Source organism: Corythoichthys intestinalis, chromosome 22, assembly GCF_030265065.1.
Source record: "Corythoichthys intestinalis isolate RoL2023-P3 chromosome 22, ASM3026506v1, whole genome shotgun sequence".
NCBI lineage: Eukaryota > Metazoa > Chordata > Actinopteri > Syngnathiformes > Syngnathidae > Corythoichthys > Corythoichthys intestinalis.
Genome location: NC_080416.1, coordinates 28,211,726 through 28,234,550, shown reverse-complemented (window position 1 = coordinate 28,234,550; position 22,825 = coordinate 28,211,726). Strand labels below are relative to the sequence as shown.

Below are 22,825 nucleotides of genomic sequence, written 5' to 3'. Positions count from 1 at the left end.
AATGTGCCTAGCCTACCTGACATGGAATGGAGACAAGACCCATCGAGATTACAAGATTGGTAAAATATAGGCTGTTATTATTTTCATGATTTGAAGATGCAGGCATTTGCACATAAAATTATGTTTTTGTCTATCTGATGACATTGTTAAAAAAAATTGTAATCAGACTTCATGTTCATTTTGGCAGATCCGGCAGCTCTCGTGCATATAAAATAATAATATAAAAACGTTAGGGGGAAAGAAGGAGATGAGTCGTTGATGTCTTTCTCCACTTTATTGTGGTAACAATAAGAAAACAAAATAATAGCGGACTGAAGTTTTGCTTCTCGCCGATCTCCTCCTCGCCTCCAACTACTCCAGCGTCTCTTAAACGGATCGTGCATAGTGTCTTGTTATGAGCTTTTTGTTTACAGATGTATCGAACACACGACGTGCTGACAACTTTGTTTCTTTATTAACACATGGAGCTAACAGAACACAGCTCGGGGCTCTCGGCAGGAAGTGGCGTCTAATGGCGTGAGGAACTGTAGTTTTTTCACACAAGCGAACAGATTACAAAGTACCACTTCAGTGTTGTCCCGAGACTACATTTCCCATGATTCACTGCGTGACCTGCGCGCTCGCTGATTCGCTGCCAGACATTAAAAGCAACACGCTTGTTGTTGTCAACTGTCAGCGGCTCTCGTACGTAAAACACAAACTAGCAGGCTATCAAGCGATCACCGTGAAAGAAACGCCGAACCGTACAAACGCAATGCGGTGGAAATACATCATACAAATACAAATAAATTGCACAAACTCACCAGCGGTGTGTGTCTCTTACGGCAACGTGACCGTGAATTACCGCGACGCCGACCCGCTTATATGCACATCCACACCCCTTTCCCGATTGGCAGTGGATTAACCCTTTCGGACAAGATCGTAGATGACGCACAATTTTTAAACACGCTTAACCTAGCGAACGCAACAACAACTATGATCGGGGATTGCCACGAGTTAACTTTCTGCTAACGTCGCTAGCTTATACTGTTCATTCCACAACAGTTGGCAGCTCTGCTTTGACAAAGTCATCAGTCATCTATCCAAAAATCACACTTACTTTTTGGCAAATCCTTGATCATAAGCAGACCGGTTAAGGAAGCAGGCATCTTCGAAGTGTTTGCAGCAGAGAACACTACTCGATGATGGCGTGAAATTCTTTCGCTTCGTGCGAACGAAAGATGTCCATTTACATGCTCTGCTATCCTTTGGCCACTCATACAACTTTTCGTTTGAGTGAGAACAAAACCGCCACACACCGCCGTGTAATCTTACCGAGAAGCAATGCAACAAACAATACTGTTCTATGGCGGACTTCCCTCGCACTGCCACGCATTGTGACGTAATTTCCCAAGATTTCAGAAGATTGCCGAAGAAAAGCATTTTCATTGTCAAGGGCGTTGCTATGGGTTAAACAGAGAATCTGGAAGTGTTGCATTAAAAAAAAATAACGAAAATATGCTTATAAATGTTTAGCCATTGATATTATTCAAAAACATGGTTGGCCAACCTTACTTCACATTTCCGCTTTAAAGCTGCCCTGCCCACTTTACAACTAACACCGGTTACGAATTGTCTTGATGAGAAGCATTGTCTGATGTGCATCATGGCTCGGTCAAAAGATCTGTCTGAAGACCTGCGATCAAGGATTCTTGATTTGTATAAAGCTGGGAAAGGATACAAAACCATCTCTAAAAGTCTGGATGTTCATCAATCGACAGTCAGAGAAGTTGGCAACAAATGGAGAGAGTTTGGCACTGCTGCTTCTTTTCCAAAGAGCGGCCATCCACCAAACACGACGCCAAGAGTTCAGCGCAGAATACTCAGAGAGGTAAAAAAATCAAAAGAACCCTAAAGTTTCTGCTAAAGACTAACAGAAATCATTGGCACAGTCCAATATCTATGTGCACTCATCAACTACTAGTCCTTCTCAAAAAGTTAGCATATTGTGATAAAGTTCATTATTTTCTGTAATGTAATGATAAACATTAGACTTTAATATATTTTAAGAGTCATTACACACAACTAAAGTAGTTCAAACCTTTTATTGTTTTAATATTGATGATTTTGGCAAAAAGTAAAAAACAAAACAAAAATCCCTATTTCCAAAAATTAGCATATCATGAAAAGGTACTCTAAAGAAGATACTAACCTAATCATCTGAATCAACGGGTTAACTCAAAAGCCCTGCGAAAGATCCCTGAGGCATTACTGAAAACCGCAATCATGGGCAAGACTGCCGACCTGACTGCAGTCCAGAAGGCCATCATTGACCCCCTCAAGCGAGAGGCTAAGACACAGAAAGAAATTTCTGAGCGAATAGGCTAGAGTGCTGTATCTAGGCACCTCATTGGGAAGTCTGTGGGAAGGAAAAAGTCTGGCAGGAAACTCTGCACAACCAGAAGAGGTTGTGGAGAAGTGCCGATTCCAGACCTTGGGGGACCTGCAGAAACCTGGAAATGGGCTACAGGTGCCGCATTCCCCAGGTCAAGCCACTTTTGAAGCTGAAACAGCGGCACAAGCGCCTGACCTGGGCTACAGAGAAGCAGCACTGGACTGTTGCTCAGTGGTCCAAAGTACTTTTTTCAGATGAAAGCAAATTTTGCTTGTCATCCAGAAATCAAGGTGCCAGAGTTTGGAGGAAGACTGGGAAATGCCAAAATGCCTGAAGTCCAGTGTCAAGTACCCACAGTCAGTGATGGTCTGGGGTGCCATGTCAGCTGCTGGTGTTGGTCTACTGTGTTTTATCAAGGGCAGGGTCAATGCAGCTAGCTATCAGGAGATTTTAGAGCACTTAATGCTTCCATCTGCTGAAAAGCTTTATGGAGATGAAGATTTCATTTTTCAGCACGACCTGGCACCTGCTCACAGTGCCAAAACCATTGGTAAATGGTTTACTGACCATGGCATTACAGTGCTCAATTGGCCTGTCAACTCTCCTGACCTGAACCCCATAGAGAATCTGTGGAATATTGTGAAGAGGAAGTTGAGAGACACCAGACCCAACACTGTGGATGAGCTTAAGGCCACTATCGAAGCATCCTGAGCCTCCATAACACCTCAGCAGTGCCATAGGCTGATTGCCTCCATGCCACGCCGCATTTAAGCAGTCATTTCTGCAAAAGGATTCCCGACCAAGTATTGAGTGCATAGCTGATATAATTAATTGAAGGTTGACTTTACCAATGAAATTATGCTATTTTTTTTAGATAGGGATTTTTGGTTTTTCTTGACTTTTTTGCCAAAATCATCAATATTAAAACAATAAAAGGCTTGAACTACTTCAGTTGTGTGTAATGAATATAAAATATATGAAAGTCTAATGTTTATCGGTACATTACAGAAAATAATGAACTTTATCACAATATGCAAATTTTTTGAGAAGGACTAGTATATGTAAAACTATGGATAAGAACGGTGTTCATGGAAGGACTCCATGGAGGAAGCCGCTGTTGTCTAAAAAAACATTGTTGCCCGTTTAATGTTCGCAAAAAGGCACTTGGACACTCCACAGAAGTTTTGGCACAGTATCTTGTGGACTGATGAAACCAAAGTTGAATTGTTTGGGAGTAACACAAAACGTCATGTGTGGAGGAAAAATGGAACATTTCACCAACATCCACACCTCAACCCCACCGTGAAGTACGGTGGAGGGAGCAGCATGATTTGGGGCTGTTTAGCTTCCTCAGGGCCTGGACAACTGGCAATAATAATGGAAGAATGAATTCAAAAGTTTTTCAGGTCTGTCAGACTGTTGAAGCTAAAAAGAGGTTGGATGCTGCAACAAGACAATGATCCAAAACACGGAAGTAAATCAACTTCAGAATGGTTTCAGAAATACACGTTCTGGAGTGGCCAAGTCAAAGTCCAGACTTGAACCCCTTTGAGATGCTGTGGCATGACCTAAAGAAAGCGATTCATGCCAGACATCTCAGGAATCTGACTGAACTACAGCAGTTTTATAGAGAAAAATGGGCCAAGATTAGTCTTGATCGATGTGCCAGACTGATCTGTAGCTACAGGAAGCATCTGATTGAAGTTATTGCTGCCGAGGGGGGGGGGGGGCATCACATTTAATGTATTAAATGTGATGGTTCACTTACTTATTTTTTTACCCTTCTATGATTGTTTGCATACTATCCTCATTAAAATATGAAAACCTTTAAATGTGTGGGTGGTTTTAGTTAAAAAGTGTGTATGACATCAAAAAGCCTGTTTATTTCATATTTCATGCGGTGTTTATACTCCTAAATATACATGGGCGATATGACGATATAAAACCGTCTCATGATCTTAAGTGCTGAAGGTACATATTTTTTAGGAGATCGTTATACCGCGTTTTATTAACTTACTATAAAAACTTTATAAGTTTACTAGTTTCTTTTTTTATTGACCTTAAGTATTTGATTATGTCATGAGTGTTACTATTGATATTTGTTTAATATATTGTAATTTTGCACAGTGCATTTCCGGTTTGTTGAAAATACTCTCTTTTTTGAGTAATTTAATGTTTACTACTACACAGCTGCTATATTTTTTTGTATTTGCACTGAATCAAACTCAGATTGGCTGCGTTGGTTGGCAAAAGCACATTTAAAAGTTTACTAGTTTTCTTGCATTTTGTTATTCACCCATATTCATAGTATTGAGTTTTTAATAAATATCTTTCAAAATATCTTACTCAATGTTTTATTTTTAAGTGTTTTAAAAACATCATGATAATATCGAAACCGTGATATTGTCTTGGGAATACCGTGATATATATTTTTTCCCATATCGCCCAACCCTACTCCTAAATGAAATGGACCGCTTGGATGTGTGTGGAAGCGATCGTTTTATATATTCAATTTTCGAATCCCGCTCCATGAAAATGAGTTACTTCCGGCTCCAGTCTCAAGTTGAAAAAGAGGGCGCCTTGACATCACCCGGTTTAGTTATTTAGAACCTTTTCACTGCCTCAAAGATACTTTTTGCATGTATTGCCCTCTCATACTTTTAGCGCAGCCCATCCCTTCTCCCGCAGCCCAGCATAGAAGCCATCGTCCCCCTCCCGGGATCCAGGGTGGTCCCCCGGGCCACCTGCGCACCCATCAACCGGCCTTCAGGGATGGCAAGAGGGGACGCACCACCAACCCCACTGGGAGACTGAAACAATGACATATTGCGGCTCTCTTAGTCACATTTTCCTCGTTCTGAATAATTCCCCCTCAATGGGCTGAATAGTAAAACGGATGAAACCATGACCCTGCCGACGTCATCCTCCTGTTGGGGACGCTAGAGCCCTATAATGGTAGGCGTGGCTAACCGGCAGATTAAAAGACTAATTTCTCGTCATCTGCGCTTTGCCAAATTGTTGTATATGGTCGAATTGTCTCAAAATATGATTCTTATTCATAAAATAATGCTATTTAAGCCTTCTTTCTCCTGTTGTACGCACTTTAAAGCAGACACTGTTTTTTCATCTAAGTGATTTTGACAAAGATCAGATCACATTTGATGGTGATTTTATGCAGAAATGTGAGAAATCCCAAAAGGTTCAGATACTTTTTCATATCACTGTAGTACCGCACAGTAATAATATCTGATGCTGTATGAAAATCATATACCGCGTGGAAAAGACACGTTCTTATTTAGCAACAGACAAGGGTCGTAACAGATTCCCGTGACCTCTTGGCAAGCAAAGCCTGGTTGGTATTTTGTAGATATGAAGCTTGAGGTTCAAGAGCAGCCAAAGTGTTTATGTAAATATATGCAAATAAGTAATGTCTATGTAAGGAGCCGAGTTGAGGGTTTTCCACTAAAGGGAAACGCAAACTGACAAGAGGAAATTATTTATATGGGAGAATAGTGATGGCGTGTGTGAGGGGAATAACAAATGGAGTCCTAGCGGTGCCACTGGAGACTTACAGTATGTAAATGGTGGTGTGATGTAGGGGTGGAAATGATTGCAGCAACATTCATTCATTCATTTTCCGAGCAGCTTATCTTCGCGAGGGTCGCGGGCGTGCTGGAGGTATTCCCAGATAACTATGGGCAGTAGGCAGGGTCACAGGGTACAAGGAGACGAACAACCATTCGCACACACCTAGAGACAATTGTTTATATATATACATATATATATATATATGTATATATATATATATATATGCATTTTTTTTCTTTTCTTTTATAAATTATTGTCATAATTAATTACAGGTAGTCCCCGGGTTACGACATACTCGACTTTAGGACGCTGGAGTCTTGTCCACCATTTGTCTCTAGGCCTCCAGTTCTTTTTTTTTTTTTTTTTTTTTTTTTTTTTTTTTTTTTTTTTTTTGAGTTGTGTAAACAGTACCTTATTGTACCTCACAGTATCTTTTTTTTTTTTTTAATTACTTTATTAATATGCGTTCTGTCCTCACTAAACGTGAAGTTGTTCAGCTTGACAGACAGCAAACAAAGACAATTGTAGTTTTTGAATCTTTTTACTTCACTTTTGACAATTTGTAAAGCTGTAACACACATATGTACACTTATGTTCAAAGCCACACACATTTCAACAATAAAAACACTTGAAACCAAACAATTGGTGTTCAAACGCCCATCTCGTCTGATCAATATGTAAATGTAGTAGATTAAATTAGCCAAAATTGCCTAATTAAAGTCCGCTAAATGCTAGAACTGCTAACGTATTTACATTACATACAGTGCCCTCCATAATTATTGGATTTATAATAAGTATGGGTTTTTTAGCTTCTAATATATTTTTTTCTAAATAATATGGGACCTTAATGGAAAAAAGAGAAAAATCCTACCTTCAATATACAGGTAAGTGCATTTATTATTATTATACCCACTGTGAAGTATGGCGGTGGGTCAGTGATGCTGTGGGGCTGTTTCGCTTCCAAAGGCCCTGGAAACCTTTTTAGGGTGCATGGCATCATAAATGCTTTGAAATACCAGGACATTTTAAATCAAAATCTGTTGCCCTCTGCCCGAAAGCTGAAGTCACTGGGTCTTTCAGCAAGACAATGACCCTGAACATATGGCCAAATCTACACAGGAATGGTTCACCAGACACAAAATCAAGCTCCTCCCATGGCCATCTCATTCCCCAGACCTCAACCCCATTGAAAACCTGTGGGGTGAGCTAAAGAGGAGAGTACAGAGGAGAGGACCCAGGTCTCTGGATGATTTAGAGAGATTCTGCAAAGAGGAATGGCTGAAGATCCCTCTTTGTCTTTTCCCATCTTGTGAAACATTATAGAAAATTAGAAGCTGTTTTGTTGGCAAAAGGGGGTTGTACAAAGTATTAACACCAGGGGTGCCAATAATTGTGACACACATTATTGGATGTCAAATAATTATTTCTTTATGTGGGATTTTTTCCCTACTGAATAAATGCACTTGTATTGAAGGTTGGATTTTTCTCTTGTTTTCCATTAAGGTCCCATATTATTTAGAAAAAAAAAATTATTAGAAGCTAAAAAACACATAATTATTATAAATCCAATAATTTTGGAGGACACTGTACGTTGAAATTCGGTTTGTCGCCAGCATATGAACGGAACCCGTTCGTAACCCGGGGACTACCTGTATTAGTAATGTCAATAGATTTTTAAGACCTTTCCAAATTGTATTTAAAACCTTTTATGAGATTTTAGAATTTTACAAATTTTAAGGCCCTAAAATCAAATTATTGGACTTTAGACTATTTAAAGCCTTTTTAAGACCCCACGGATACCCTGCAATCAGTTTTTACGTGCTGTGCGCTAACAGTGCTTGCTTACAATATACCGTGAAGTGTGCACAAACTTTAGAATATACTGTAGGAATTATAAAAAAATCGTCCACACATTGATTTCTTCGTCGCTTTGTTCAGATGGACACGCTGGTTCTTCTCCCGATGAATACGGTATATCCAATGGTTATCTTGGCTCGGCTCAAACTGTTGGCCTGTAACCTGGTCTGGCTTTCAAACACATAACTTACTCAAACTATCTGAGTTAGGGACTTCATCTGCCATTTTATTTATGCTTCGGAGTCCAAAACAGATAAGCCTGCAGACTTTTCTGGCATTCTGACTCTAAGTTACCTCCAGCACATAGTTGGTATAACTGTCACATTTGTCACGAAATGGTAGAACCTATGAACCAAGTCATTTTCTACATTTTAACTTTATTTCTTCATTACCATAGTTTTAAGAAATTCGTGAGTCACATACTGTATTTAGATTCTTTAGCAACCGTGTTTCACATTGTCATTTAAACTGGCTGGTGTCTTGCATTTTAAAACTTTTTATTCATTTTATTTTTAAACTCCATCAAGAATGATATACCCCATGTCCCCATTACAATAAAATCGGACAGACATTTGGCTTTTGACACTGTGAGTCCAAAAAGAAGCTCGTTTGTTTTCTGGAATGTTGTTCATCCACTCTTAATTATTATTCACCTTGAGCACAAAGAGATTCCCAGAGGTGAGGGCAAAGAGCCTCTCGTCGCTCGCCCTGAAGCCCAGCACGGCTTTGTCCGAGTTAAGGTTTGCCACCTGTTGCTTGGCAACCTGCCCTACTTGCCGTCCTTGCTTCCTGTTGAAAAGCACGCCGTCCACCGGGGACGGCTGGCGGTAGATGAAGGCGCGACGCAAGCACTCACACAGCGCCGCGTAGGAAAAGTTGGGAGCGCAAGTGGAGAACTTCTTGTCCCGTTTGGATGCTTGAACGTAGCCTGAAAAAAAAAAAATTTGAAAAAAAAAAGGACAATCATCATGAGGCTAGTATGCTAGTGAATACTTCTGATGCCCTATCCGAGACAATAAAGAAAACCACCCCTGTAAAAAAGTGGGATATTTTGTATTTTAAGAAAAAAAAAGTCTGCAAAGTGGGCGAATAAAGTCACATTTTTCTTTTGAAGAAAAAATGTTTTCACACATTTTTTGCGCTAGGCGTCCAATTTGTTTAAACTGGGAGGACTGCCTGTACAAGGGTACCTCTAAATTCGAATTTAATTTGTTCCAGGACCTAGGTTGTAAGTCAAAATGGTCGTATGTTGAGCAGGATTTTCCCATAAGAATACATTATAATTCGATGAATTTGTTCCACAGCCCAAAAAACTACACTAAATCCCTTATACAGTGCCCTCCATAATTATTGGCACCCCTGAAAAAGATGTGTTTTTTAGCTTCTAATATATTTTCTTTTATTCAAATAATATGGGACCTTAATGGGAAAAAAAAAGAGAAAAGTCCAATACTTCGATACAAGTGCATTCATTCAGTGGGGGAAAAAATCCCACATAAAGAAAAAATTATTTGACATCAAATAATGTGTGTCACAATTATTAGCACCCCTGGTGTTAATACTTTGTACAACCCCCTTTTGCCAACAAAACAAGGTCTGGGTACTGACATGGCCAAGGGAAGAGCTTGATTTTGTGTCTGGTGAACCATTTCTGTGTAGATTTGGCCATATGTTTAGGGTCATAGTCTTGCTGAAAGACCCAGTGACGACCCAACTTCAGCTTTCGGGCAGAGGGCAACAGATTTTGATTTAAAATGTCCTGGTATTTCAAAGCATTCATGATGCCATGCACCCTAACAAGGTTCCCAGGGCCTTTGGAAGCGAAACAGCCCCACAGCATCACTGACCCACCCCCATACTTCACAGTGGGTATGAGGTGCTTTTCAGCATGCGCATCTTTCATGGGACGCCAGACCCACGTGGAGTATTTGTTGCCAAAAAGCTCAATCTTGGTCTCATCTGACCAAAGCACACGGTCCCAGTGTGTATTTTTGTGGGAGACCAAGATTGAGCTTTTCGGCAACAAACACTCCGATATGTTAGATTATAAATAACAGATCCAAACAAAGAAAAATTGAAATAAAACGTTTAAAGGGGTAAATGCATGTAAAAGAAAATATCGACCACTCCTTGATGTCTGCGATTTCTGCATCGTGACCCTTGTTATATTGCCATGTTTCACCCATAAAATCCCCCCAAAATCCAGCTGTGGGCATTCACAACTGTGTCTTGACACTCAGTAATACATGCTACATGGAGTTTGTGGACCGAAGCAAGGTAAGTACACAATAATATCTCATTAAAGTCATGGCGTCTGTAATCCTGCTCTCGCGTGGTCTCGCCTCCAGATAGGGTTTTACTGTTTAAAAAACATTAAAAAAAAAAAAAAAAAAGCCCTCCTGTTTAAAATTTTTCTTCCCCCAGAAAATTGAGATGTTAAGCTTTCCAATGATGTACCACACGTGCATATCGGACAATTTTGAAAGTTGGCCAAATTGGGGGTCTCACAGCGGAACTTCAAGTCACCTGAGTGTTTTCCGCCATATCTAAATATGGCGGAAACAAAGACGAGGCTGAAAAAGCAGTTTCTGCTCTTGCACCCCTCTTTAAAATAAACTGCTGTATTTTAAGCCAAAAGAACTGTTGTGTTTGATAGAACAATATGCCTATATGCTGCCATAGCAGTTTCATGGCGCATTAAGCCCCCGAACTATTTTTAATTTGTCCGTTTTACCCTGGAGACCCCCGTTTACAGATACCGGGTAACCGCTTTTGTTTCAACCCAGCCATAAAAATAATTATATTATTCAAAATGTCTATGGTTTTTAGCTTAGAATCATTAATTGATGTCTAATATATAGTTAAAAAAACGACTTTATAAAATTTTTCACTCGCATATTTTTAAACTTTTAAACAAATTAGGTCACAATGAAAAAAATAGTTTCTGTAAATAGGTCACGGATATCTACCTCATAACTATCGCTTAATTGTATCTTTTTTGGTACTGTCGCATTTCCCCCGATATTTTAGATCATAATCTTTATTCATCTTGAATTAAATTGAATTAAATTAATCTTGACCACACCTTGATGTCTGCGATTTCTGCATTGCGACCCTTGTGATATTACCGTGTTTCACCCATAAAATCCCCAAAAGGTCCGGCTGTGGCCATTCACAGCTGTGTCTTGACACTCAGTGATACCTTCTCCACGTGTTTTTGAATCTAAACAAGGTAAGTAAGCGATAATATCTAGTTAAAATCACGGTGTCTTTAATTATGCTCTCTCATGCTCTCACCTCCAGTTAGGGTTGAAGGAGATAGTACCTTTACACATAGGCACCTTCTTACTGTTTGCATTACTCTAACACACTTAATATAATTAATCAGGGAATAGTATCGTTTCTCGTAGTTACTGTTTGACTGTTTGTATTACTTTAACACACCTAATACAAAATAAATAGTACTTATACCATAGCTTAAGGAAAACAAGAAGAATATAGGGGCATAAAAGGTACACGACGCCATCTTACCACATAAGCCCAACACGTGCGTCATGAGCAAGACTGACGCACCAACTCTCGCAATCAGTTCTCTTGGACTATTGGACAACAGCAACTCCGTGGCAAAATACACAACCGTCATTGCACGGACAACAGTAACTCCCGAATCCTCCTGCCCAATCCACAAACAGACCATAATCCCAAACACACCCTTCTACCTGCCCACAGGCTGCCGCGCGAGAACCTTTCAAAAGACTGAATGCTTAACTAAGTGTTGTCATTTTTCTCTGGAACCTTTTGTTGACGTGTGATAGGGTGACCTTGCCTCCCTGCTTGAGTGTTTCTGTTTCACCATGCTGTTTTGATCTCTGTCGATCAGAATAAATTGTCAACTTGTTTTCGGTGAGCCTTCTATAAACCTTTCAAGATGGAGTAAGTACAAACGGTTAAGATTAAGGTGAACGCGCTAAGCCTGAATGATATATCGTTTAAACATCGCCATCGCGATGTGCGCATGCGCGATCGTCCCATCAAAAAGGACGTGTGAGGTTTTTTTTGTTTTTTTTTTTAAAATCCACAAACCTTTGTTCTGCTTCATTCGCTCGCACAGCCTCCCTTACCCCATCTCCCAGCTCTCAGTCACAGCAGTACTTGCTTATTTTGACTTAACGATGTCTTTGATCTTGCCAAAGAAGCAGACTTCACATGGGCACAATGTGTCAATCATTGTTTAACTTGTTAAACAGATTCTGCAAGGAAGCACGGGCTGGAATGAATGTGTGTGTGTGGTTGGTGGGGGTATGTGTGTGTGATTGGAGACGTTCGAGACATATAAAATAAATGGCAGAAGTGATCATGATGAGTTTGTAATCTCTACATGTCACTCCAAGAGTCACAGCCAAGTTAGGTAAACAGAAGCATTTAGTGCAATAAAGCCAAGGATTTTTCTACTACAGTATTTTATTGTTGTTTAAAAATGATTCGATGGGACAGTTATGTTTAAAACTGATCATAATTATTACATTTGAATTGCTTGAAAACCATTCATTTAAAAAAGAAACATATATATATGTATATATATATTAATTATTTTTAAATCATACTTTGGGCAAAAAAAGTGAGAAAAAACATGTCTTATATGTATCTCTTTCCAATGCTAAATCTGAATAAATAGAGTGAACACACACATTCACACAAAAAAAAAAAAAAAAAAAAAGGGGGGGGGGGGGTTGCGCTACTTCTCAGTTTTTCACTTATCACGGCGGGTTCTGGTCCCTATTAACAGTGAAAAACGATTGAAAACTGTACACTGTGGTCATGGTGAGCAGTGTTGTTAATTTTACTTTAAAAAAGTAATTAATTACAGTTACAAATTACTTCTCCCAAAAAGTAATTGCGTTAGTAACTCAGTTACCTGAATGTAAGAGTAATTAGTTACTTGGCAAAGTAACTAGTGATAATTTTCATGTTTTTTCTCCAAAAAAAAAAAAAAAAAAAGTCACACAATATGAAGTCTAAAGGGTTTTTGGGACAATTGGCCCTAGCCCAATTCTTTGCCCTCCACTTAACTAGACACAAGGGTATTGCGATAACTAGATAGTAACCATTGCTATGTGTGGAAGTCATTTAAAGTTGTGAATCAACCGTTAAAGTTGGTAAAATTGCTCCCACTATTGCATTAGTTCCCTTCTGTCTACTTTCAACATGTGTAAGTTTTAAAACTGTTTCATCATTTAAAGATAGATTTAAGTCAAGATTTTGCCTATTTAGGACCATTTTAGAATTAAAAAAAAAAAAAAAAAAAAAGTAGGTTCGCTAGGAAGGATCTCTACAACAGAGCCTTCCTGAGAGGTCTACTGCTTTAAGATGGCGGCTGTTTACTAACGCATGTAGTCCTTAAACATGTTGCCAATGCAGCCGTGTCTAACATTTGCATCTAGTTCTATAATATGTGATATCTACCGTATCATGTTGGCGTAGTTTGTAGGCTACAGTCAAGTATTATTGGAGCCACCTAGCATCGCGTTTGCAACGGCGTCTTCCCCACTCCTGCTCTGCTCTCTCGTCTCCTTGATTCTGTCTCTCTGACTTTTTTTATTCAACCAACTTAGTAACGCATAGTAACGCACGCCTTTCCCGCCTTAGTAACCGTAACGGCGTTGCCAAGATGAGAAAAGTAATTAATTAGATTACTCACCACTGAAAAAAATAACGCCGTTAGTAACGCCGTTATATTGTAACGCCGTTATTAACAACACTGATGTTGAGTCATCCAAAGTCTTTCCAAACAGATATTCAAGTCATCTAGTAAAAATTTCTTTAAAAAACAAACAAACAAACAAAAAAATGTATATATAAAATTAATATATTTTAATATCGCAATATAATATCGCAATATATCGCAAACCCCCATAAAATAGAAGCAATAGTTTTTTCCAATATCGTTCAGGCCTAGAACGCGCGGAGTTTGCCTTTCTGGCTGGACTGACGAGGTCCCGCCGGCCAGGCTCATTGGATTTGCACCAGCGCAGGTCTGGCAGTTCGGCTGGCGCGATTCCGGCGGTCTGGCTAGAAGGACAGATACTTTCAGGGTTTAGGGGGTTTAAATTAATATTCTTTTTTTAAATACCCTCCTGTTCCAAATGTTTCCTCCCCCCCAAAATAATGAGATTTTAAGCTTTCCAATGATGTATCACACATGCATATGGGACAATTTTGAAATCTGGCCAAACTGGAGGTCTCAGAACGGAACTTCAAGTCACCTGAGTGTTTTCCGCCATATTTATAGTTTTGATTGAAAAAAGAATATTTCCATGTCCTATTACAAAAAAATAGACAAAAAAGTTTTATAATCAGCCCCAAAGTTTTGAAAATAAGAATTTAGAAGTTTTTGACTTTCAAAAAAAAACATCCAGAATCTTTTATAGACAAAATTGTATTTTTCCATCACAAAAAGTCATGTTACAAGAATTATTATTTTGATAAGATTATAGCCACATTTTTTTCCAAGCCAAAAAAAATCTTATTTTCAGGTAGAAGAATATTTTTAATAGTCACATTAGAGTAGAAAAACAGATTTTTTTTCATCAAATATTTTTTATCATCAATATTTTGCCTAGCGACTAGTGAGTACAAACCGCAATTGATGAGAAGTTGAGGGTCATGTGACAAACAAGGACAAAAAGCTTTCCTAAAGGCTGAAAAACTAATTATCCTCCAATCAGAAAAAAAACTGATTAGCACAAGTCCTCCTTGCACATCTGCCAACTTGGCCGCATCGGATTCTTCACTAGGACTAATGAGATTTGGGCTAACAAGCCCACAGTCTTAGCAAAGTCAAGTGTCATCAGGAAAAAAAAAGTTTTTGTATCCTGAACTTCATGTTAAATGCATCTACACCACATTGGACTCTATTAAGCCTGTAAAGCAGGATTTATGTGCATGCTAAAACGGCTACCCACAATCAGCAAGGGGACGAGCAAACTGCTCAAACTAATGAAGATGCCGCAGCTGTCAAATAGAAATTAAAAGCGCTTCTGGTGGTAAGGCCGGCAAATGAGTAAATATGGTGGGAGCTTGATGAAACCAGATAGAAAGAAGCTACAGGGCCACGGACACTTCACAAGATTATAAATGAATAGTTCAGACATGCACAAGAATGATTAATCTTATAATGAGTTGATTTATGGACTCTTAATTAGATTTCTGTGCGCGTTCACAACGAGCGACATAATTGAGGATAACTGGATACTTCATTCAGCTCGTAAAGCATCAACTCAATTGAGGAGATTTATCCATTTTTAGACCTTTACGCAAATAACATTAGATATTAATTTCAGAGTAATTTGTTTACAGCATCCAACGACAAACAAATGAATAGGAAAAAGCCTGAAATACTTTTTTAAACGAAATGCACGTGTGGTGGTACGTTTTATTGTTTAATTCATTAATTAAAAAGGGGGACTTATACCATTATTTAAATACGTATTTTAAATATACGATACTGTGAATAGGGTTGGGCACTGTTTGAAATTGAACGATTCAGATTCCGGTTCCATGTTTCGATTCCGGTTGCGTACGATTTTCGATTCTGATTCTTTTAAGAGGCAGGGCTTAAAAAAAAAAAAAAAAAAAAGCAGGGTCAAAAAATGTAGTTTAAAAATTTATTAGTTTATATTAATGTCTCAACTTCTCGATTTTTTAAAAAAATTATATGAATTTAAAATGTAATATTTTTTATATGAATTTAAAATTGATTAATATTATTATTTATCATTAATACAATTAATATGAAATTTATTAATTATATGACCTTCTCACGGACAACTTCTAACTTTAACTTAAGAAAACATTTACTTATATTCTTTTGCCATACATGTACCTTAGTTGGGAGCTACAACGAAGCATTAGTATAAATTCTTCTATTGATTATAATTTGATGTAGATGAGGCAAGATAATAAGGTTTCCTTATTTGTTAAACCGATTCTGTTGTGTTTACAGACACATGTAATGTTTATGTTGTGACAATTCCAGTTAGGCCAGTGAGTGACGCTGTACGAGTGTGTACGTATAATGCGGAGAAGAAGAGATGAGAGCGTCTGACTAGGATGCTTTGTGATGTGATGCTGTTTTCTCTGCTACGAGTTCATTAAAAAAGTAATCGAATGCTTGAAAGGTGGAAAATGATGTTAGTAAGTATAACATCATTTTCCATTCATATGGCTGCTTCTTTCTAAATAATCAACAAAACAGACTCCAAAACAAAAATCTTTTTATTACTGTCGATTTTTACAGAGGTGTCTACTGCTTTAAGATGGCGGCTGTTTACTAATGCCAGCGAGTGTTGTCATTTCGCATCTAGTTCTATTTACATGTGATATCGACCATAGCCCAACGTAATAATACGATTTATTCTCATACTATTCCATCCATCCATCATCTATTGCTTAATCCGGGGTCAGGTCACTGGGACAGCAGAAGACAGACGTAATGTATTGTTTTACTAACCTAGTTCTGACGGCGCACCATGTCAACTACAGTACGTAGCACTCAGCTAGCTTTGCACTTGGGACTTAGGCTATATTCCATGAAGTCGGTCGTGCATAATTGGTCGTGCAGCCACCTTTGCATGATATAGTTGTGTTGCAAATGTTGCAATAGGATGACTGGTCTTTTTTTTTTTTTTTTTTTGTAAAGCTAAGCCAAACTTTTGAGCGCTGCCGCCGCAACGTGTGTAATCAAGTTGCAATGCACAAACAGGCGCTTGTTGTGGCTTCTTCTTCATGGGTTTTCGGCAGCATTTTTTTCCCGCTCGGCGGTCAAGGCATCGAAACATGGAATCGAAATTTTAAAATTCGAACGGTTCCGGGAGAACTGAAGTGTTAAAAACGGATCCCATCGGTGTTCGATGGTCGATGCCAAACCTTAACTGTGAACATAACATTTTTAATAATAGGCAAATTATTCATAAATGTGCTCGTTCTGAATACAATTAGAATTTAAATTCATTTTATATATTTTTCTTATGACAACAAAAATTTATAATTTTAAATTCTATTTTAAATTTTCATTTAAATTAGGGATTAATTGATCAAACTTTTAAATTTGCAATTAATGTCATAAAATATATATTTTATTGAATACCTATTAAATTCATTATAATTAAATAATTTATCTCCACAATTAAAATTAAATACTGTATTAATACAAGGTTTCGACAGGTATTAGCAAATCTCATCAAATGCTTTTCAATGCTAAAATAAAAAAGTGCAAATAGTTCCAAAACTGAAAATGCATATCTTGAAATAGTGCAAAAAATAAATACTCAGTGATTCAATGTCTTCAGCCTAGGGCTAGAGCAAAATAAACATTTCCTGAAGTGTATTTATTTTGCATTTTCAATGTAAAATAAATACACTTCAAAAAGTGTTAGTAACACTGCATTTGATAGTTCCCACTCTGTATAATCGCCATAACTTTACTAGTAGTGATCAATGATAACTACTTCTTCGTCCGTTTTGGTTTGTCTTTTTTTTTTCCCCTGCAATGTTGGTTGTTGGTTCAGGCGCACTACCTCTACCGCCCCCTGAATTTGAGAAGGGCTATCTAGGATATTCTTTTTATCTAAGTATTTTGCCCCAATTGCTGAATAAATGGTATGGTCATGACAAATATCAGTCTTGTGCTAAATGGATTATGAAATATTAAAAATAAATGTATTAAGTACATGGCAAAATTACTAGATAATGGTCAAAACTGTCCAGTTCTTGCACCTCCCGACCGATATTTTATGCCACCGGAGTTAGTCCGGCTTTTGTCATTTCCCTGCCCCGGCTTCGGAAAGTGTAAACAAACCAGGAGGCTAGCCGACATGCTAACCCGAACCGAGTGTTATTCTCTCCTTTCGAAGCGAAAAATCACACAAAACTACCCCGGACATGTCACACGGCGGCGGGGTTGTCGATTGTCTTCAACAACCCCCCCCCCTCCCGCTTCAATGCGGTTTGGCATGGAGGCAATCAGCCTGTGGCACTGCTGAGGTGTTATGGAGGCCAAGGATCCTTCAATAGCGGGTCTAAGCTCATCCACAGTGTTGGGTCTGGTGTCTCTCAACTTCCTCCTCACAATATCCCACAGATTCTCGATGAGGTTCCGGTCAGGAGAGTTGGCAGGCCAACCGAGCACAGTAATGCCATGGTCAGTAAACCATTTACCAGTGGTTCGGGTACTGTGAGCAGGTGCCAGGTCGTGCTGAAAAATGAAATCATTATCTCCATAAAGCTTTTCAGCAGATGGAAGAATAAAGTGCTCCAAAATCTCCTGATAGCTAGCTGCATTGACCCTGCCCTTGATAAAACACAGTAGACCAACACCAGCAGCTGACATAGCACCCCAGACCATCACTGACTGTGAGTACTTGACACTGGACTTCAGGCATTTTGGCATTTCCTTCTCCCCAGTCTTCCTCCAAACTCTGGCACCTTGATTTCCGAATGACATGCAAAATTTGCTTTCATCTGAAAAAAGTACTTTGGACCACTGAGCAACAGTACAGTGCTGCTTCTCTGTAGCCCAGGTCAGGCACTTCTGCCGCTGTTTCACACACGCCTGTGCACGGTGGCTCTGGATGTTTCTACTTCAGACTCAGTCCACTGAGTCCCCTCAAGGTCTGGAATCGGCCCTTCTCCATAATCTTTCTCAGGGTGCAGTCACCTCTTCTGGTTGTGCAGCGTTTCCTGCCACACTTTTTCCTTCTCACAGTCTTCCCACTGAGGTGCCTTGACACAGCACTCTGGGAACAGCCTATCCGCTCAGAAATTTCTTTCTGTGTCTTAGCCTCTTGCTTGAGGGTGTCAATGATGGCCTTCTTGACAGCAGTCAGGTTGGCAGTCTTGCCAATGTTTGCGGTTTTGAGTAATGAACCAGGCTGGGAGTTTTTATTTCTTTCGCAGGGGTTTTGAGTTAATACGTTGATTCAGATGATTAGGCTTCTTTAGAGTACCTTTTCATGATATGCTATTTTCTTTTAGATGGGATTTTTGTTTTTTCTTGACTTTTTTGCCAAAATCATCAATATTAAACCAATAAAAGGCTTGAAGTACTTCAGTTGTGTGTAATGAATCTAAAATATATGAAAGTCTAATGTTTATCAATACATTACAGAAAATAATGACCTTTATCACTATATGCTAATTTTTTGAGAAGGACTAGTATATATTATTGTATTAAATAATTGGTTAATTTTGATTATTTTACTCATCTATATTATTTTCCATAATAAACAGTTTATTATTAAAATAAAAGATGTTACATTTGAGCTATTTACCCTATGTATAATTTTCTTACCCAGGGCGTTGAAGGTGGCGATGTGCTCCCACATGTCAGCGGGCTGGTCGGGGCGTGGCTGCCACAGCAGCGCGTCCACATCGTGACGCAAGCACAGGCACGGCATCTGGTCTGGGTCCACACTCACGGTGAAGAGGAATTGATGGCTTCCCAAGTTCACCTGGAAAGGCCAACATGCAACAACTACAGTAAATGGTTAGACTTTTTAGGTCTGATTTAGGGTGTCATGTCTTGGCAAATGAAAAACGAATGTCTTGTAGCCATCTAAGGCTTTTATATAATTTACATTTTTCAACTAAATGCAAGCTGAGGGAGAAAATGTGAAAACAAGTTCAGTATCAGGCAGTGTTGTTTTTGGGAGCCATTTTAATTTTCGTCTTAGTCTTTTGGACAAAAATACTTATTCGTCTTAGTCATATTTTAGTCATTTCAAAATGTGTTAGTCTTCGTCTAGCTTTAGTCATTAAAAACTCAAAACAAATTTCGTCTAGTTTTAGTCGACAATTCTCAAAAATGTTTTCGTCTATAAACTCCAAAAGTCTTAGTCCAATGAACAAATAAATGGTATAAAAAGTTTCCAACAATTACGAATGAACAAGACATACAAGCATATACTGCAACTGTGAGTCTACAAGGACATCAACATTTTCATGATGATACTACACTCTCAACATGAAAACAGTACATTATTTGCAATTAATTAAACTCACCTGGAGTTAAAAGGTTTTCCAAGAGTTCAAGAAGACACAGTGTCACCATGCTAAATGCTTATGCTAATGCAAACGCTATGCTAATGCTACAAGTTAGTTTAGAGTGTGATGATCACTGCGGAAACATTTCCGCCATTTAATTGAAAATGTTTCTTTTTAACAAAACAGCATATCTAAATGATGAAAATGTTTATCGATGTTTTGCGTTTTGATTGATTTTGACTAGTTGTTGCCTCAATTCAATCATTTGCAGATTACATTGTTGTTTCTGCTGTCTGTCACAAACAAGTTTCTGCAAAATGAGCGACCTAAATGAAAAACATTCAACTAAAAAACCTTTATGTGGAACTATGATGAGTGTTATAAAAGCTTCAAGCGTATTATTTTCATATAAAATGTTTGGTTTGAACCTTTTAAATCCACATTATATCTGATTCCATTTTAAACCAATACAAAAAAAACAGTTACAAACTCTGAACTTACATCTTAGTTTTATCAAATGGATATTACGAATGATGCTGTCAACAATGAGTCATCGTTCATTTGTCGTCGCCGGAAATGTCGAGTAGCGCAGCCCTCATGCTGATGCTAAATGCCATCTAATTATAGTGTGGCGACCACTCCACAGCTGTGACGGGGGGTCTTAGAAGACCCTCTGATACAAAAGCCTACAAGGACGTAGAGCGCAAAAGCTTCTTACTAAAGTGCAAGCGCATCTAGGAAAACATTTAAAGGAAAAAAAAAGCAGGAAATTATTTCAGTCTAGTTTCATGTATTCAACAAGCATTGCCACATTTAATAGTCACTTGCCCTGCCTTGCCCTCTAATATCCAGATCTTGGCCTGTTTTAGTGGCATTTTCCCTTGCTCCTCCCCCTTACAGGGATCCACGGATATAAAGACATGTAGTTCTTAAAAGAAAAATGTTAGTACGAGTTATACTAATTTGATATTAAAACCCATCTTAATGTTTTCATTTTAATAACATTTGTAAAAATATTTTAACTAGTAGGTTGCCATTGTTGTTGACGTCGCAGGGCGGTGACGTCACATGGACACGCTGCCGGACTTCCAAAGTGTCACTCTTTAACTTCATAAACATGTCGTCGGTTCTGCCTTTCCAATTTGAACCCGAGCAGAATGTGAATGAGAAGGACAACCCTGTTGATAGTTCGCAAAATGAGCAGCAAAAGCTAAATGAACACGAAAGATGTGAGGAGTAGCATACAAGTGTCAAGTTCACTAGTGACTAGAGGTGTGCAAAATTTCCGATTCTTAGATTATTCGCGATTCGGCCGTGGAAGACTCGAGAACGATTCACAAACATCCAAATTCCGATTATTGAAATATGCTAAGTAAAGCAGAAGTACAACACACTCAGCGCGCCGCGCGGGCTTCGGGACAGAACGGAGCGGGAGTAGCTAAACATTATGCTTCTCATTAACCGGCCCCTCGGGTAATGCCAACGCTCAACTCACGGCTCTAGCTCAACTCATGCCACGAGATAAAAAAACACAACAACATACCTGCCTGCTGCCGAAAAGCTGCTACAAGTACAGCTAAGCTACATAATGTTACGGTAGATATCATTTATATAGGACTAGATGGATTATAGACTCGGTAGCGGTAGCAGCACATCTGCAAAAAGCTAGATGCGGGCGTTAGTAAACGGCCGCCTATCTTAAAGCAGTAAACTTCCCTGCAATGCTGTTGTAGCGAACCTTCCAAGCAAACCTAATTAACTTTTTATCTAAAATACTCCTAAATCGGTAAAATATTGACTTGAATCTATCTTTAAAATAGTTTTAAAACTTTCACATGTCAAAAGTAGACAAAAGGGAAATTATGGAATAACGGGAGCAATTTTAACAACTTTAACGGTTGATTCACAACATTAAATTAATTGAATGTAGTTTAAAGCTGCTGATACAGAATGGGGACTGGAGTTTTTTTTATTTAATGTTATTTTTGTATATTTGTTTACTGCTATATGTTAACTTGATACTGAAATAGTAGTTTGGTTTAGCCTGAGAGTATTTTTGAACAATTTTGGAATTAATGTACAAAACTTTATTAAAAAAAAAAAAAAAAAAAAAAAAAAAAAAAAAAAAGGAGGGGGGTGCATCAATAATCGTTTTATAATCGAATCGGAGCCTCTGAATCGTAATCGTAATCGAATCGAATCGTTAGGTGCCCAAAGTTTCCCAGCTCTACTAGTGACAGCTAGCACTCTCCTGCTCTCATGACGGAGCAGGAGAGTGTGATGTCAAAAAATGTTTGCAGATCTTCACGGTAAACTATTGTGTGATACAACTTATTCCAATATTATTATGGAGATAGTTAGCATCCAGAGCTGTCGTGTGCTTTACATATGATTTGGGTATACGCTGAAACACAGCAGTTTGATTATTTTTTGCATCACACCAAAACGTTTATAGTTTGCCTCTACTGAGACGTCTAATGACGGCTTATCTTATTTTTGTCACCTACTATATTTTTCGGACTATAAGTCGCACTTTTTTTTCATAGTTTGGCTGGGGGTGCGACTTATGTGTGAAATTATTAACACATTATGATATCATTTCACATGTTATGTTGGTGTTTTGGAGTGACACTGATGGTTTGGTAAACTTGTTAGCATGTTCTTTATGCTATAGTTATCTGAGTAACTTTTAATAGCTATGGCCACGTTCGCGCTCTGCCTTTGGCAATGTGTGTTCAATTGTATTATTGACTTTTTTTATCTTGAAATGCATGCTTTTGGTTTGTGGCGCTTTCACGCCCACATGGGGACGCACTCGCACTTGTTTACGTGAAGAAGAGCGCCCACACGCCAGAAGAAGACGGACAGCTACGCAGCGTCTCTGAGCGAGTGGGGGGGGGGGGGGGGAGAGAGAGAGAGAGAGAGAGAGAGAGAGAGAGAGAGAGACTGCTGCAAACCTACGTTCAT

General features: G+C 38.7%; 1 protein-coding gene across 1 annotated transcript in view; it reads right to left on the bottom strand.

The window, feature by feature from the left end:
- Positions 1-6,507: 6,507 nt before the first annotated feature.
- The window catches only part of nudcd1 (NudC domain containing 1), a 64,578-nt gene continuing 48,260 nt past the window's right edge, over positions 6,508-22,825 (bottom strand). The window contains exons 9-10 of the mRNA XM_057828187.1: positions 19,167-19,326; positions 6,508-8,747 (exon numbers count right to left, since the gene is read on the bottom strand). Of these exons, the coding sequence (XP_057684170.1) occupies positions 8,458-8,747; positions 19,167-19,326 (450 nt within the window). The 3' untranslated portion in view covers positions 6,508-8,457. The remainder of the gene's footprint in view (positions 8,748-19,166; positions 19,327-22,825) is intronic.